This window comes from Saimiri boliviensis, chromosome 3 (assembly GCF_048565385.1).
Source record: "Saimiri boliviensis isolate mSaiBol1 chromosome 3, mSaiBol1.pri, whole genome shotgun sequence".
NCBI lineage: Eukaryota > Metazoa > Chordata > Mammalia > Primates > Cebidae > Saimiri > Saimiri boliviensis.
This window is the reverse complement of record NC_133451.1, coordinates 23,877,803-23,896,605: the sequence shown is the minus strand read 5'-3', so window position 1 is coordinate 23,896,605 and position 18,803 is coordinate 23,877,803. Positions and strand designations below refer to the sequence as shown.

The 18,803-nt window shown below is 41.6% G+C and overlaps 1 protein-coding gene across 2 annotated transcripts in view; it reads left to right on the top strand.

The window, feature by feature from the left end:
* Positions 1-18,803, top strand: part of CCDC149 (coiled-coil domain containing 149) — a 112,942-nt gene that overhangs the window by 35,190 nt on the left and 58,949 nt on the right. For both annotated transcript variants that reach the window (XM_039468503.2, XM_039468504.2), the window contains exons 2-3: positions 1,524-1,685; positions 4,461-4,499. In XM_039468503.2, coding sequence (XP_039324437.1) covers positions 1,524-1,685; positions 4,461-4,499 — 201 coding nt within the window. The remainder of the gene's footprint in view (positions 1-1,523; positions 1,686-4,460; positions 4,500-18,803) is intronic.

Here is an 18,803-nt window from a genome sequence, read left to right as displayed (position 1 = left end):
GAAAAAAAAAATTGTGCAAATGCACAAAACCCTCTTTTTCCCCCTTTCATTTATTTGAAATTGAACTTAACAAAGTCAGTTCCGAGCAAGCACTATATATGAGTAATGCTTTTTGTCCATAAAAGAGCATTGACTCCAGTGGAACGGGAGTGCTGATTCTCGCTCCGCTTTGTGTGAGCGTCCATAATGACAAAGTACTCATGTCAGAGTGTATAATGAAACTATAAATTGTTTTCATGAATGCTCTGAATTTGGTCTTTTACGGGGCAAATTCAAAAGGTATTTAGTGCCACATTTCACATATGTGAATAATACCAGACGGTGCAATATATCCAATAAAAAGTGAAGAGTCCTATTCGGGCCCACGCTGGCCAGTATGGTGGGTCAGGCTTAGGCGAGGGTGGTTCACGGTGCAGGAGAGTGAGCAGAAGGAAGGATGGAGAAATCTTGTCACTCTGAGGCAAGGGTTCCAACTGAGTGTACTCAACTGCTTTGGGAGAATTCAAAATGTGGCTAAAATACTTCACTCTTAAGATTAGTCTCCAGATCAGGGGAGTGCCTCCATTTGAATCACAGGAAAAGTTAATCACATCAGGAGCCGGTTAGTGGACAAATTTGCAAGTGAGAAAATACCTGCTAAGTTTGGTGGGCAGGTGCAATCTATGGCAGTAATTTATGGTTCAATTATTTTTAATAATTTTGGGGAGCATTTTTTTTTTTACAGTAAAAACCATATGGGCCAGACATGGTGGCTCATGCCTATAATCCCAGTACTTTGTGAGGCTGAGGTGGACAGATCACGTGAGGTCAGGAATTTGAGACCAGCTTGGCCAACAGAGCCTGGCCATCTCTACTAAAAGTTCAAAAATTAGTAGGGCATGGTGGTTCGCGTCTGTAATCCCAGCTACTTGGAAGGCTGAGGCGGGAGAATCACTTGAACCTGGGAGGTGGAGGTTGCATTGAGCCGAGATCACAGCACTGCACTCCAGCCTGGATGACAGAGCGAGACTCCATTTCAAAAAACAAACAAAAAACCATATGGATTTACTCTGGAAACAGAAAACACAGAAAAGCATCAAGAAAAATTTTAAAACCTGGGTAAATAATTTTACTACCAAGAAATTATTGTTAGCAACATTTTAATAAAATTTTTATTATCTTAGTAAAATTTTACATAATCTTATTTGGGTATATAAGTCCTTTTTAAACAAAATTGGAGTCAAGCTCTCTACCTGTTGATACATTTATGCAACTTTTTAAAACGTTCTGCTTGCTAACTTACTTGTGTAAGGGTTAGGTTCTGTCATGAGGGCGCCGCGTGTCAGCACTGTAGAAGCCTTTACGTACATATTCATTCATTCGCTGAAAAGTCTCTCTCTGGGCATGTGAGCTCTAAAAATGAGAATGGCTAAAACCCCCCGGAGGGTGCGTGAAGCAGAGTGTGTGTTAAATGGAGGCCCGTGGATATTTTTGACCCCTTGCCTGGATTTTTTTTTTTTCTTTTTTTTTTTTTTGCTTTGCAGTACCTGGTGTGTAAGAGGAAGTTGGAGAGTAAGAAGGAAGCCCTGCTGATCCTCTCCAAGGAGCTGGACACCTGCCAGCAGGAGAGGGACCAGTACAAACTCATGGCCAATCAGCTCCGGGAGCGCCACCAGTCACTGAAGAAGAAGTACCGGGAGCTGATCGTAGGTGTTAGGCTGCCCTGTTCGGAGACCTTCCTGTACCCCAAAGTATAATATAAAGAGATTTTCACATGTTGTTTCTTAAGAAATGGTTAAATGCAAACAGTTGAAAGTGGAAAAGTTTAGAAGTGAAAGTCACCACCTCTATTTCCTTTCCAACCCAATCCCACTCACAAGTTAATCTCTCTCTCTCTCTCCCCCCCTCGCTCTCTTTCGCTCTCTCTCTGTCTCACGTGTGTGTGTTTGTGTGTGTCTGTGTGCTTCTTGCTCTCCCATCTGTGAATATATACGTGTGTGTTTGCAGTAGGCTCCCCACTTATGCAAGGGAGACATGTTTCAAGACCCCCAGTAGATGCCTGAAACCACAGATAGTACAAAACCCCATATATACTGTTGTTTTTTTAATCTGATAGCCAAACCAGCTCCTAAGTGACAGCAAATGGGCCACACAGACATCGTGGATACCCTGGATAAAGGGGTGGTTCACATCCCAGGGGGGATGGAAGGGAAATGGTGCAAGATTTCATTCACACAACTCAGAACAACATACAGTTTAAAATGTATAAATTATTTATTTTTGAAATTTTCTATTTAACATGTTTGGACCACAGTTGACCTCAGGTACCTGAAACTGAGGATAAGTAGAGACTACTGTATGTGTGGCTGTTTACTTGTTAATTTAATTATATGGAGTTCTTTAAAAAGAGGATTCGTAAGTCTGCAGTAATACAGAGACCACTAGCTACAGCTGGCTGCTTAATTTTAAATTAATTAGAATTCAGTAAAATAAGAGACTTCATTCTTCCATCTCAGTGTCATATTTCATGGGCTCAGGTGACTGATGGCTACTGTATTGGACAGTGTGGATAGAGAACACTGCCATCATTGCAGAGAGCTCTATTAGGCCGGATGCGGTGACACACCCGTTATCTCAACTACATTGAGAGGCTGAGACGAGAGGATTGCTTGAGCCCAGGAGTTGGAGACCAAGCTGAGCAATATAGAACCCCTCTCAAAAAAAAAATTTAAAAGTTCATGGAGAAACAAAATAAGTTCCAAATTTATTTTAAAAAAATAATCAAACATGCTGTTTTCCCTCAGCACTTTATTTTGGACATGTTTCTAGGTATACAGATCCAACTCATCCAGATTTGAATCATCTAGATTTTTAGGCATGCAGATTTTTTTTTTTTTTTTTTTTTTGAGACAGAGTTTCCCTCTTGTTACCCAGGCTGGAGTGCAATGGCGCGATCTCGGCTCACCACAACCTCTGCCTCCTGGGTTCAGGCAATTCTCCTGCCTCAGCCTCCTGAGTAGCTGGGATTACAGGCACACACCATTATGCCCAGCTAATTTTTTGCATTTTTTAGTGGAGACGGGGTTTCACCATGTTGACCAGGATAGTCTTGATCTCTTGACCTTGTGATCCACCCGCCTCGGCCTCCCAAAGTGCTGGGATTACAGGCTTGAGCCACCACACCCGGCCAGATTTAACTCAGTCTTTTAATAGCTGCATGGTAATCCACAGTATGGACATATCCATAATGTTTGTAAACTTTCTTGTATCCTGGACTTTTGTTTTTCTCTAGGTTTTTATAGGGCAAAACTTTTAAGATACAAATGATACTGAAATGGAGAATGCCAACTGCATAATCCTAGTTTTCATTCTTGCTGCTTTTGAGGCAATGTCTTTTCTAAGTGGGACACCATTACTGACATTTAACTGTCTGTGCTGGCATTATTAAACTGCACTGGAGTAGAAATAGAATAGAATAGATTCCTCAGGTTAAAATCATGTTGACTTATGTGTGGACAGCATCAGATATAAAAGTGCTCATTTAGTGAACTTTTGCTTATTTACCTGAGATGTTTGTATTCCCAGATGTGGCACAAATGGGAGAGGAATTGAATTTTTTTTTTTTTTTGAGACAGTGTCTCCCTCTGTTGCCCAGGCTGGAGTGCAGTGGTATGAGCGCTCGCTGCAACCTCTGCCTCCTGCGTTCAAGTGATTCTCCTGCCTCAGCCTCCCTAGTAGCAGGGATTACAGGCACTGCCAGCATGCCTGGCTAATTTTTGTATTTTTTTAGTGGAGATGGGTTTCAGCATGTTGGCCCAGCTAGTCTCAAACTCCTGACCTCAGGTGATCTGCCTGCCTCAGCTTCCCAAATTACAGAGATTACAGGTGTGAACCACCACACCTGGCCTGAATCCTTTTAAGACAAAACAAAACAAAACCAAACCTAATGGGACTAGAAATTCTCAATGTCCTCTTAACTTTGAGCAAATACTGTCCCTTCCAACACGGATTGTTCTGTCCATAAAGAAAAAATCTCTCTCTCTCTCTCTCTCTCTCTCTCTCTCTCTCTCTCTCTCTTTCTGTCTGTGTATCTATCTGTATGTATGTATGTCCCTATCACTGTTCCTTTGGTTCTAACTATTTAAAAGAGGAACTCAAACCAAATGAAATATTATTTCAGCTTAGGTGCTGATCAAAAATAATTTTGACAAATCCAGTTTTTTTATTCACATAATTTTAGAAAATATATAGATTTGGTCCTAATGGGAACTGATTCCCTAGAGGTTTTTCCAAAATAACTCTGGTTCAGTTTGTAGTTAATTTTTTAAAACTATATTTGAGCTTGCTTCAGTATATTACTGGCTGAAGGGTGGAGAGGGTGGGGAGAGTCTACATTTATGTTCATAATTTAGTCAATTTCTTATTTCTACGTACATCTATTTTTTGAAAAATAGTAAAATGTAGCATTTGTTTCTTTGTAGGATGGCGATCCATCACTCCCCCCTGAAAAAAGGAAACAGGTAAGACTTATTTCTGATCACAGACTGTTTTATTGCGACAATTGGGAGGATCAGGGAATCTCGAAATGTAGGGAATCTCGAAATGTAGGGAATCTCGTAATGTAGAGAATCTCCTTTACTTTCCTGGAATTCTTTCTGTTATTGGGAAGAGTGGGTAGAGATTTCAACTGCAAAGAGAAATTGGGAGTGGAGTGAAGGAAACTCAGTGAAGTCTGGATGGAGGAGGTACACCAGTTGACTGCATTCCCTTTCTTGTTGGAATTGTGATGGGAAATAGAGTTGAAGGCACATGGTCACAGCACTTGAGCTACCTGCCATTCAGTGGGTACATGCTGTGGGCATATACCATTTGGTGGGTGCCTACTGTTCAGTGGGTACATACTGCTCAGTGGATACATACTGTTGAGTGGGTGGGTGCATACCATTCAGTGGACACATACCATTTGATGGGTGCATACCATTCTGTGGCTGTATACTGTTCTATGGGTTCATATCATTAGGTGGGTGCATGCTGTTTTGTGAGTGCATACCATTCTGTGGATGCATACCGTTCAGTAGGTACATACCATTTTGTGGGTACACACCATTTGAAGGGTGTGTGCTGTTTTATGGGTGCATATTGTTCAGTGGGTACTTGCCCTTCTGTGGGTGCATACTGTTATGTGGGTACATATAGTTCAGTAGGTGCGTACCATTCAGTGGGTGCATGCTGTTGAGTGGGTGTATACAATTCAGTGGGTTCCTGCTGTTGAGTGGGTGCATACCATTCAGTAGATGCATGCTGTTGAGTGGGTGCATACCATTCAGTGGGTGCATGCTGTTCTGTGGGTGCATGGTGTTCAGTGGATGCATATTGCTCAGTAGGTACATACCATTCAGTAGGTACATGTCATTCTGTGGGTGCCTGCTGTTCTGTGGGTGGCTGCTGTTCTGTGGGTGCATGCTCTTCAGTGGATGCATATTGATCAGTAGGTGCACACCATTCAGTAGGTACATATCATTCTGTGGGTGCCTGCTCTTTTGTGAGTGCCTGCTATTCTGTGGGTACATGCTGTTCTGTGGGTGCCTGCTATTCTGTGGGTGCATACTCTTCAGTGGATACATATGGCTCAGTAGGTGCATACCATTCAGTAGGTATGTGTCATTCTGTGGGTACATGCTGTTCTGTGGGTGCATACCATTTGGTGGATGCATACTGTTCAGCGGGTGATACCATTTGGTGGGTAAATACCATTCTGTGGGGACATAATGTTTAGTGGGTGTCACATTCTGTAGATACATAACATTTGGTGGGAGCATGCCATTCTGTGGGTGCATACTATTCTGTTTAACAGGTTTTGCCACTTCACATTCTTAAAAGCCATCTTCCGTCACAATTCACATGCTTTTGCTTTCTTTTCTCCTGCATGGTGGCCAACACTGTTTATTGACCAAACCAATGGTTTTAGACGCACATTTTTATCATCAAATCCTTTTGTGGATCTGCCTCTTGACTCTCTGTTCTGTTCCTTTGAGCTTCCTGAAAAGTCCTTTGGTTCTACCACATTATTCTTATTGTTTTGCTTTATAATACGTTGAATGTCTTCTTGAGCTAATCTTCACTTTGCTCTTCCTTTTCAGAAGTTTCTTATTTGCTACTTTTCTCAGATAAAACCTAGAAACATTTTATCAAGTTCTCCTCTGATCTCTCCCACACAAATCCTGTTGGTATTTTGATTGCGGTTTTGTTAAATTTATAGATTAATTTGGTGTCTCTCTCACAGATACATTCTGTGGCTTTATAATTTAAAAAATTTACATTGACTAAGGAGAATCCGATGAATTCCAGTAAGTCTGTTAAGCTGCGTTCTTACAGCTCTAAAAATCCAAGTTCAATGACCTAAACATTGGCTTTGTAGCATTTACAATGGCATTAAGTTTCTGTCCCTTTAGGATTGAGACTGTGGTGGCGGGAGCTTGGGCTCTGCAGCCTTTCTGCCTGGGTTGGAACCACTGAGTCACTCTTTCTTATACATGTATTTATGAGAGAGAGTGAGAGAGCAAGCTATTTTCATGTATACCTTTGTTAGAACTTTCCTTAACTTTATAGTTTTCTGTACTGACATGCCCTAAATGAAGGCTTTTTATGGACTTGAAGGGAGTCCAGATGATGATGATGTTAATGCTGTGTGTTTCCTGTTATAGGGAAGCCTCTGTGCTTGAGCAGGACTTTGAAATGGGTGGATGCAGAGAGCGACGCAGGAGTGATTTGCTCTCTTCCTAAGCTGTAATGGCTAACCCAGCATCCTGCTTCTGGCCATTGATAGTGTACCAGAACCACACGTAAATTCCTTGATTCCTTGGGGCCATTACCTTGAGATTTTTTTTATGCTTGTGAACAGTATACCCAACACACACACATTTATCCTCAGAGAGCAACTCAGTCCTATGGTTACCCATTCATTCATTCATTCATTCATTCAGTGTGCTTACTTATACACTCCCTTTCTGTCTTACAGGATTCTTTTATAATGCTCCAGGTTTGATCTAAAGTCACATTTTTCTGTGGTGCACATTCACGTTTTTCTTTTTCTAAATAAAATGTAGACATTTATCTTTAATGTTTAAAAATTGGAGTTCTTAATTCTGAATTGCCAGGTGTTTTGGGTTTTGTGGTTTCAGTGGTTATAAGCAGCCCTTTTGCTGCTATTTTAGAGTTTGTTAGTATTCATGAAGGAGTTTTAAGGGAATTCACATTCTACAACTTTATAATAAAAAATTTATGTTGTCTGAGGAGAGTCTGATGAATCCCAGTAAGTCTGTTAAGCTGCATTCTTACAGCTCTAAAAATACAAGTTCAACGCCCTAAACACTGGCTTTGTAGCTTTTCACATGGCATTAAGTTTCTGTCCCTTTAGGATTGAGTGTAGTGGTGGGAGCTGGGGCTCTGCAGCCTTCCTGTCTCGGCTGGAACCAGTGATTGCTGCACAAGATAGGATGCTTCAGAGTGCAAGTGACAGCAATTCTAAACTGCTTGAACAATAAACGAATTAATTACCTTACATAGCCAGAAGTTCAGAGGTAATGTGGGCTTTAGGTACTTGATGGTCTATGGCTTCATGAAGTTGTCATGTACTCATTTTCTCCACTGTGCCAAATTTAGCAAGTGAAAATACAGGGCACCCAGGTACATTTGAATTTCAGATAGGAATGTAGAAAATTGTATTCTTTTTAAATGCGTAAGTGTGTTCCATGTGATTTTGGGGATAAGCTTATACTAAAGTATTATTCATTGTTTATTTAAAACTCAAATTTAACCGGGCATTCTGTATTTTACCTGACAACTCCACCATTTTGCCAACTTTAGCACATCAACTTCCTCTTACATTTAGTATCAGCTTCTTTCTATGGCTGACTACCCCCAGGAGAGGCAGAAAATGCAGCCATGGACAATATGTTCTCCTCTCCAGGCTGGCTGGGCTGCTGTAAGACTTGCTCCCATTTCTGGTCTAATAACATGCACTGGGGGGCCGCTATACACCCATTGGCTTTGATTCATCACTTGGGATGGAAGGGCTGTTAGGAGTTAACAATGAAGCCCACTAGACTAATTGAGAGGCCTTAGGAAGGCTCCTTTGAGTGTCTTCAGTCTCAACTTTCTCATCCATAAAATGGGGATAAATATGGCACCCACTGCATGGTGTGGCTGTCAGGATCAAATGAGACAATGCAGGTAAAGCCCTCACCACGGTGCCTGGCGCAAGATGAGCATCCATCAGTGTTTCTCACCTGCTGCTCCTCGTTGTCATCTCTTTTTTAAACAATTGTATGTTAGTAGGTGGATTCTGTCCAGCACAGCTCTTGGCTATCAACAGGACGCACTGCCTCTGTTGGGACCCTTTTAATTGCAGTTGGCACTCAAAGTAGCTTGCTCCATAAAGGAGGTTCCAGTTCATAGATTATGGGAAGAGTCAGGTGAGCAGCCCCCATGGGCAACAGAAGTACAGCTGGGCCCCAGGAATAGCCACAGTAGGGCCCAGAAGCCCAGGCCTCTCCTCAGCTCTCATCTCCTTTTCTGCACGTGCGTCCTCCTCAGAAGCAGAAGAGTGGCTGCCAACTGCAGCTGGGATGGAGCCCCTACACTAGAAAAAGGCTGCTCCTGAGTTCCGGGGGAGAACTCCCAGAGGCCAGGGTTGGGCCAGGGGCCCGTTTCAGGGTCAGATGGGCATGGTCAGGGATCCTGCAGATGAAAGGCAGCTCCTCCCACCACCATCTAGATGGGTGCTGGAAAGACAGTGTCACATTCATCTGCCTTACACACCTTCTTAAAACAGTCACAGGAGGACAGATCATAGCAATCGCAGCCAACGTTATCGGGTGCTCACTCTTACCAAGTGCCAACTGCTGTGCTGGACATTTTGCTGTGGATGATCTCATTTAACTCTCACACAGCTATGTGCGATAGGTACTATTATTGTTACTGTCATCTGATAAAGGAGAAAATTAAATCACATAGAGCTCAAGGAAACTACCCAAGGAAATAACACAACTAACTGGTGATGGAGCCAGAGCTTTGAACCTCTGCACTACACTCAGAGTTCATGCTGGTAACTATGATGACTCAGTGAGCACCCATGGGTGTTGCTGGAAAAGGGTTTTTAAAGCCGGGAAAATCCACACTGAGACAATGGATCACTCAGCAAGGCTAGTTTGCTTCCTGCAGGAAGGGTGTAACTCGCTGGCAGTCTTGCTGTAAGAGCACAGCTGAACAAGGGAGACGGGGACATTTATAATTTTCACCTGACGCTATCGCCCTACTGCTGTGTCCAGTTTCCATTGGCCAGAATGGGACCTCACATTCCATGCTTGATCCTATTAGCTAAAAACTTGGAAATGTCCTGGATAGATAAGGGGGAAAGAAGACAAGGAAGAAGAGGAAGCTAGTCAGGAGAAGGTCAGGAGAGTTTCCAAATAAGGAATGGCGTGCACCAGGGTTTGGAGCTTGCCGAGTTCTGTTCAGACATGCCGGAGCAAGTCAAGGTAGCTGAAGTAGAGAATATATATACACGTATATGCTAATAGTGGATAATAGCCATAGATCAAGACATTGTAATGCCTTTTAATGTAGTCAAAGACATGAACTTTGAAGAAGAACTTTCCCATCTCTCACAGGTGTTCATACGTAATTTCGACAGGTGGGGCACAGGGGTGAAAAAAGGCACACCCAGTTCCCTAAGCTTGGAAGTTGTATTGTAGTGAAAGTGACCGCCCCTTCGTCTTACCCAGGATCATTCCACTGACGCCTCTTATTCTGGGATCATTTCTATTAGTGCCTCCTTTCACTCCACAAGGTGTCTTGGTTTGGACAGTCAATAATATAGTTAGTGTATAGGGATGCTATGAACAGACAACACACAAAATAATTATAATATATAGGTTGTTAAATGGTAATCAACGCTAAGGAGAGCACTGATTATAGAATTATAGAATGGTAATCAGTGCTAAGGAGAGCACTGACTATATGAATATAGTCCAAAATTAGGGAGGGAATTCTGACTTAGTAATGGGCAAAACAGTGGGGGAAAGGGCTCTAGGATTTGGGAAAAAAGAAGACTCTTGCCCATTTAACATATTTTACGTTTTTATTTACCGTTAATTTAAGCATGTGATTGGTTTTAGGGTTGGTGGTAAGATGTCCTCTTCATAGTTCAGCATGGGGCAGAAAATGCAGCATTACATTTTTAGAGGTGGTTGTCATGAAACTCCATTTAGCCAGAAGCAGAAAGCTTTGGTGTACATGGCAAATACGGGAAAGGAGGGACACAATTAGTTTCTAAAGTGTGTCACCAGCAGGATGGGGATCGAGGCACACACCCTGACTTGGGGTCTCCGTGTTTTGCGAAATCTCTATGCCAAAGGCAGCACAGCGGGGGAAGTATTTACCCCTCCAGCTGCAAAGCAAACACACCTTATATAAGCAGAAGGCACTGGAACAAGAACCAGCTGCTGCGTTAACAGATGTGACATGGAGGTCATGAGATGTTTGTATAGGAGAAGGACAAGATGCCACAATGAGCATATTGTTGCCTATTGGCCTTGAAGCTGTGACCTTGATTTCTTGACCCAGAGGGTTGAATTTCTGTGATCTGAGCTTACTGGTCTCTCCTCCTGTTTGTTTCTTGACTCAGAGGGAAAGATTGTAATGATCACCCCTTGTTGGATTTTCTCCTTGTTTCAGTTCCATTTCTCTGGACCAGTGGTTCTTATACTCTTGTGATGTGAATCAGAGATATCTTTGAGAATCTGTTGAAAGTCACGGGTCTTTGCTCTAAAACAGGATGCACGTGCGCAAAAAAATTGCGTTCAATTTCATCGAGTTGCAGACCTGAAATCTACAAATCTACACATCCTTGGTGTTCCATGCACCACATTTAAGACCTACTGCTCTAAATGATGGTTCTTCTCAACTGTAGATAGAAAACAATACCTCATTCTTAGTCTTTGAAACGCTATGTACTTTACAGAGACCATGTATACGTACATGCCTGCATGTAATCTCCTAACATTCTTCTGAGGTCACACAGGGAGGTATGTCTTTCATAAAGTCACAAGGCAGCATCAGTTAGCAATAAATAAAAAGAAAGCTTAGATTCTGGCATTTAATTGCATTGCATGGATTCAAGTTTAACCTTTACACTTGCTGACTGGTCAAACTGTGTAACCTTTTGTTAAAACGTGTACTCTGAATGAAGAGACCCCCCAAACAGGCCTTGTGTGAGCAACATGGCTGTTTATTCACCTAGGTGCAGCAAAGGGCGGTGGGATAGGAGTTGGTTTTATAGGTTTGGGGTGGGCAGTGGAAAGTTACAGAAGTTACTTTAGGGTGGATTTTTGCAAACTGGGAGGGGGTCATAGGTTTGCAAGCTGGGAGGGGGTAGTAGGGTGTGGAGTCAGGAGGTTGGCCAAGGTCAGTTACAAAGTCCAATGGCCTTGTCAATGAGGCCGGAATAAGAAACAGTAGAAGAATGTCTCAGGTTAGTTAGGTGCCACAGGGGTTGATCGGTCTTCCTTCCAGCTACTTCAGGTTTTCTAATTCCAGAAGGCCCTCCAAAGGTGTATGTGTGGTTCATGAGGTTGCACGCTGTCCACAGTGTGGTCAGACCTTACACCTTTCAAAGACTCAATTTCTTCCTGTTCATAATGGACGTAATATTGAGATGTGTTTGTAAAGCTCTTAGGAGGAATTGGGGTGGCAATGTTTGTGATGCTCATTGCCTGTTAGTTGGAGTGTGCTCAATGAATATTGGATATTTTAAATTTTTCCTGTGACTTATCCAAGGACACATAGCAGGTTAATGGAGAAGGCCTAGAATCCAGACCCCGCTAGCTTGTAGTTCAGTGTCGTAGTTCAGGTGTTTCGCTCTATATTCAATTGTTAGACTGTTTGAGCTGGGAAGAACCATAGTCAATGTTCAGTCCAGCCCATTTGGAAGTCTAAAGATTAAGTGCCTTGTTCAAAGCCCTCTGCTTAGGAGTGGTGGGGAACCAGAAATTGAACTAGGAACTTTTACCTGCTAAGCCAATCTTCTTTCCTGTGGCAACCAGTATCTGGGTTTATATACATACACATATGTGTGTGTGTGTGTGTGTGTGTGTGTGTGTGTGTGTGTGTGTGTACATATATTATGTATGTGTGTGTGTGTGTGTATATATATATATATATATATATATATTTTTTTTTTTTTTTTTTTGCTTTTTGGGTCTTTGCATTAAAGGACAGACTAGAACTTCTACATTTGTAGTTCTAGAAATATAGTTGTTGGAGCTTTCTTTTGGAACTCAGAATCCTTTTTAAAACAACCAATTTCCAATGGCAAATCACCCGTTAAAGAAGCTGTGAAGAAATTGAGACAACAGTGATTGCACTAATAGCTTCTCGTGGGATATTGAAATGAACATTTCTTCTTGTGACTTCAGGCAGAAGTGTACACAGAGCACCCTTTGCACTGCAGTGCGAGATCACCGAAAGATCTCAAACGACCCTTCAAATATTTTTCTTTTGCTAAATAAGCAGTTCCTGCAAAGCAGACAGAGGGGAATTTAAATTATCTTGGGTTAATCTTCTTATAAACGGGATTCTTCGGGGTCACAGAGGTACATTTTCCCCGTGAAAACTCTTTGAATAAACAGTCCAACACATCTTTAAGATCTTGGTCTTTTCCTGTTTTGATTTCAAGCAGACATACCGCGAAATGTCTCTCTCTTGGTTGAGGAGGGAGCTATTGCTTTCTCGCCTCTAAAAAGTGATCGTTTATTTAAACGGAGACATGTGCCAAGATGACAACTCTGGAAAAATCAGAGCATAGAGTGAGATAGGAAGGAGCCTTTCACTTCAATAGAAAAGTCTCCTTGGTCAAGCTTATTTTAGTCTCCTGTGACTACAAATCACAGTGACTTTGTATATCCGTCCTGGTTTGTTTCTCAGAACCTGAAACTTCCTTCAGAGATCTCAAGTGCTTTGAGATGTTTCTTTTTTTATATCACTTTGAATGGTATGACTTTTTCATTACACCAGGGAAACTAGGAAGAAATCCCAGGTCCAGCCCCTTAGAACACTCCCAAATCATAACAGCAGCAACTTTATTGTGAGGACTAATGCACCTTGCCATAATCCCTTTGAATCCTTGCAACAATTTTGTAAGGAAGGTGGAAGCACCCCCCAATTTATATATGAGGAAATTTAGGCTCAATGAGTCTAAAGAACTTGGGAGCTATTAATGGAGCCACTAAATGGCAGATGCAGAATCATAATGGCCAAGATTAAGCAAACATTTATTTAAATAGCAACCTCCCAAGCCTATTCAAAAGCATTTGCCTGTGAGGCCTGGAATGCATTTATTCACAAGTGTGTGTTTTGAGATTAGAAGTGGCAGTAGGCTGCTAAGGTCTCCTTGCATAGCCAAAAAATATGTACGAATAAGCTCTCGGGTGGTTGTTTTTTGTAAATAAGAAAGCTGTCGCTGTAGCAAAGGTCATCACTTTGGCAGTTGCTGTGAATAGGGGGCCCTTGCTAAGCAAAGCCAGTTTCACTTTATTCCTGTTAACACAGGAGTCACCATCAGACCAAAGCAGCAGAGTAGAAACTGCAATTAAATTTGCTATCAATCACACCTCTCAAGAACACTTGATGTTTCATCAAACATTTTTTTAAATGTATTCTTGCTTAATCTAGTACTTTCTCATATTGAAAGTATGGATTAAAGGGTCCCAGAGTACCAGACTTTTTAATACCATGTAAAAATCTGGTCTCTTTTTCTCTCTCATTCTCTTTTTCCTGATTTTTCTTGAGAAAGTGCCTAAGCCAAGGGCTTGCTTGTCTGTCTGTCTCTCTCTCTCTCTCTCTCTTGTTTTCCTCTCATTTTTGAGTTCCAGTTCTCATTCATATGTCTTCAAATTGAGAGATATGTTACCAGACTTTCTGGTATACATTGTTTCTGTATTACGGTATAGAATAATTTTTCCATGGCGAGGTTACATATAGAGTCAATCCTCAGTATACAAAGGGGATTGGTTCCAGGACTCCACGTATACCAAAATTCTCACATGCTCGGTTTCCCCCGTCAGCCATGAAAAACCCGTGAGTAGAAGTTGGCCTTCCATATCCATGGGTTTTACATCCTGTGGATACTATATTTTTGAACTGCATTTGGTTGAAAAACATCACATATAAGTGGATCTGTGTGGTTCAATGCCTGCTGTTCAAAGATCAACTGTATTTAATAAATTCTGAAGATTTGGGTGACTTCATACTGCCCAAGGGGTTCATATCAAGAAAAGAAAATTGCAATAGAGAAAGAGTTTAATTCACGAGGGCCAGCTGAATGGGCAACAGGAGTTTTTATTATTTTATTATTATTATTACTCAAATCACTCTCCTTGAGCATTTGAAGACTAGGGGTTTTCAAGGATAATTTGGCCGCTAGGGGCCCAGGTAGTGGGAATGCTGACTGGCTGGATCCGAGATGAAATCATAATCACAGGAGTCGAAGCTGTCTTCCTGGTCTAAGTTGGTTCCTGCCTGAAGGCCGCAGGACCTGTTGGTTAGTCCCGGTGAAGTTATCCAGTTTTCAGAAATGCAAAAACCTAAAAAGACATCTCAAATGGCCAATCTTAGGTTCTATAGTAGTGGCATTATTAGCAGGAATAATTGGGGAAACTGCCAATCTTGTGATCTCTGGAATAATGGCTGGTAATTATTTAACGATACCTACCTTTCAGTAGGATTCAGGCCCCTTTCTCCTTCTAACTTGGTGGTATTTTATTAGTTTTACAAGAGCAGTTTAGTTTTTGAGAAGGATTATTATTTAAACTGTAAACTAAATTTCTCCCAAAGTTTGCCTGGCCTACGCTGGGCAATGAGTGAAGACAGCCAGCCTGTGAGGCCAGAAGCCATGTCAGATTTCTCTTACTGTCGTAATTTTGCAAAGGCAGTTTCAACTTGCAGGATTTTTCCTGGCATGTTGGTGTTTTCCTCTCTTGGGTACCGGTCTGAAACATTTAAGGACACAGGTGAAAATATGTGGCCTACCCTTCTGATTTCTATTTCCAGTGTCTAGAATAGCACAAGGTTAAAACGTGTCTCTTAAACATTTTTGTTTTTGTTTTTTTGTTTTGTTTTGAGATGGAGTCTCGCTCTGTCTCCCAGGCTGGAGTGCAGTGGTACGATCTCGGCTCACTGTAACCTCTGCTCGCTGCAACCTACACCTCCTGGATTCAAGCAATTCTCCTGCCTCAGCCTCCCGAGTAGCTGGCACTACAGGTGCAAAACTACCACACCTGGTTAATCTTTGTATTTTTAGTAGAGAGGGGGTTTTATCATGCTGGTAAGGATGGTCTCGAACTCCTGATCTGAGACCACCCGCCTCAGCCTCCCAAAGTGCTGGGATTACGGGCATAAGCCACTGCGCCTGGCTTCTCTTAAACTTTTATCACTTTGTTTTCATTTTGTCTGTGGAAGAAATAAAAGTTTTCCTTTCTCCTCTTAGGTTCAGTGACTGGGGCCTACAAACTTAAATGACAAAAGACAAATTAACAGGAGAAAAAAAAGCATACAATTTTATTAATATTTTACATGCAATGGGAATTCATAGAAAAAAATAAAACTCAGGAAGCAGACTCAGGGGCTTATATGCCATTTTAACAAAGGAAAGGGAATTTGGGCTTTGAGTGATGATGAATTGTGGAAAAGCAACCAGGAAATACATGGGAGAAAATAATGAAAAATAAGGGTTATTTTGGTAAGGTTTGTTTATGGAGAATATTGCGTCAGGTTTGAATCAGACTAGTTATGTTAACTCCAACAGTGGCCAAGAGGTTTCACAGTGAATCAGTGGCTAACTAAATGTTTTCAAATTCATGATTTATTGTGATAGTTTCACACACCAGCAATCATATAAGTATATTCAGTGCATACACAGGCAGTGATGAGAGAGAGGGAGACAAGCCACAGCAAGTAGCCGGGGAGACCCACACACCCACAGGCAAACTAGACAGGCCCGGAATTTTCTAAAAATGCTGACCATTAGGGCTTACTGCTCTTTTTAGGCAGAGCTTCTGGTGACCCCTGATGGTATGGAGAGGAGACCTCACTGTTATCACAGGCAGAAGTTGTACACAGGCTTCTCGAGGGTCAGTCGCTTTGCTGTTTGTGTTTTGTTTTGTTTTTTGAGATGGACTTTCGTCTTGTCATCCAGGTTGGAGTGCAGTGGCATGATCTTGGCTCACTGCAACCTCTGCCTCCCAGGTTCAAGTTTTTCTTCTGCCTCAGCCTTCCGAGCAGCTGGGATGACAGCCACCCGCAACCATGCCCGGCTCATTTTTGTATTTTTAGAAGAGACAGGGTTTCACCATGTTGGCCAGGCTGATCTCGAACTCCTGACCTCAGGTGATCCACCCACCTCAGGCTCCCAAAGTGCTGGAATTACAAGCGTGAGCCATCACGCCCGGCCGCTTTGCTGTTTTGTTGGCCCTCCGCGGGAGGGTATGCACTCACTATCTCAGCTGTCATGTGACTTCGCTTTCTGGTCAGGCCTCAGGGATGCCTGGCCACAACAGGTATTATCACTTCAGTCCATTATGCATATGTTTATCACTTTGAGGGGTCAACAGTTTTACTGTCACTTGTCATCAGTGACTTCATTTTGAGACATTTAGCATCACAAAACGTAACTATATATCAAGATTCATCTTGTTGCCGACTGTCTCTGGTGATAGGAATCTCTCTCTTCTTTCTGGTACTGGACTAGGGGACACCTGCTCAAGGGGAAATGCATGCCTGCCTTTAGGCTGAAAAGGGAGTGCAGAGAGCTCTTCCTTCGTTTGTTGATTCTCAGTTGCCTTCAGCTCAAAAGATTCCTTATGCCAAAGTGGTATCATTTGGGGTGCTGTGTCCTAATTCCCTTCTCATCCTGTCCATCTTCTCATTTCTGACAGCAGGGATAGAAATGGTATAGAGGGGAAACTTCTCTCCCAAATCTAAAAGATTTAGGGCCATTTCTTATAAGTAGCATCCTGAAATCCCTTTCTTGTGAACCAGTGTCAAATATTTGATCATTGAAAACAGGTTCCCTTCACATCATGGTCATCGCCAAACAGTATAGATGATTACACAGATGCTCCACAGCTTACAAAGGGGTTACATTTTTTTTTTTTAATTTCAGTAGTTTGGGGGGAACAAGTTGTGTTTGGTTACATGAATAAGCTCTTCAGTAGCAATTTCTGAGATTTCGGTGTACTCATCACCTGAGCAGGGTACACTGTACCCAGTGTGTAGTCTCTTATTCTTCAGCTCCATTCCACCCTTCCCTTCGAATCCCCAGAGTCCATTGTATCATTCTTCTGCCTTTGTGTCCTCATAGTTTAACTCCCACAAATCAGTGAGAACTTACAATGTTTGGTTTTTCATTCTTGAGCTACTTCACTTAGAATAATGACCTTCTGCTCCATCCAGGTTGCTGCAAATGCCATTATTTTGTTCCTTTTTATGGCTGAATAATATTTCTTGTTATATATACCACATTTTCTTTATTCACTCATTGATTGATGGGCATTTGGGCTAGTTCTATATTTTTGCAGTTGTGAATTGTACTGCTACAAACATGCATGTGCAAGCATGTTTTTCATAAAATAACTTTTTTTCCTCTGAGTAGATACCCAGTAGTAAGATTGCTGGATCAAGTAGTGAGATTGCTGGATCAATTGCTGATCTACTTTTAGATCTTTAAGGAATCTCCATACTGTTTTCCATAGTGGTTGTACGAGTTTACATTCCCACTGGCAATGTGAAAGTGTTTCCTTTCTACCACATCCATACCAACATCTATTATTTTTTGGTTTTTAAATTATGGACATTCTTATAGGAGTCAAGTGTTATTGCACTGTGATTTTGATTTACATTTTCCTGATGATTAGTGATGTTGAGCATTTTTTCATATGTTTGTTGGCCGTTTGTGTATCTTCTTTTGAGAATTGTCTATTCATGTCCTTAACTCACTTTTTAACAGAAATATCTGTTTTTTTTTCTTGCAGATTTGTTTGAGTTCCTTGTAGATTCTGGATATTAATCCTTTGTCAGATGCACAGTTTGCAAAGATTTTCTCCCACTCTGTGGGTTGTCTGTTTACTCTGCTGATTATTTCTTTCGCTGTGCAGAAGCTTTAATTTAATTAAGTCTCCTATTTATCTTTGTTTTTGTTGCATATGCTTTCGTATTCTTGGTCATGATGTCTTTGTCTAAGTCAATGTCTAGAAGGGGTTTTCTGATGCTATCTTTTAGAATTTTTGTGGTTTCAGGTCTTAGATTTAAGTCCTTCATCCATCTCGAGTTGGTTTTTATGTAGGTGAGAGATGAGGATCCAATTTCATTCCTCTACATGTGGCTTTCCAATGATCACAGCACTATTTGTTGAATAGGGTGTCCTTTCCACACCTTACGTCTTTGTTTGCTTTATTGAAGATCAGTTGGCTGTAAGTATTTGACTTTATTTCTGGGTTTCTATTCTGCTCCGTGATCTATGTGCCAGTTTTTATGTCAGTACCATGCTGTTTTGGTGACTGTGGCCTTACAGTATACTTTGAAGTCAGATAACGTGATGCCTCCAGATTTGTTCTTTTTGCTTTGTTTTCTTTGGCTACATGGTCTCTTTTTGGTTCCATATGAATTTTAGGATTGTTTTTTCTAGTTCTTTGAAGAAGGATGATGGTATTTTGATGGGAATTGTGTTGCATTTATAGATTGCTTTTGGAAGCATGGTTATTTTCACAGTA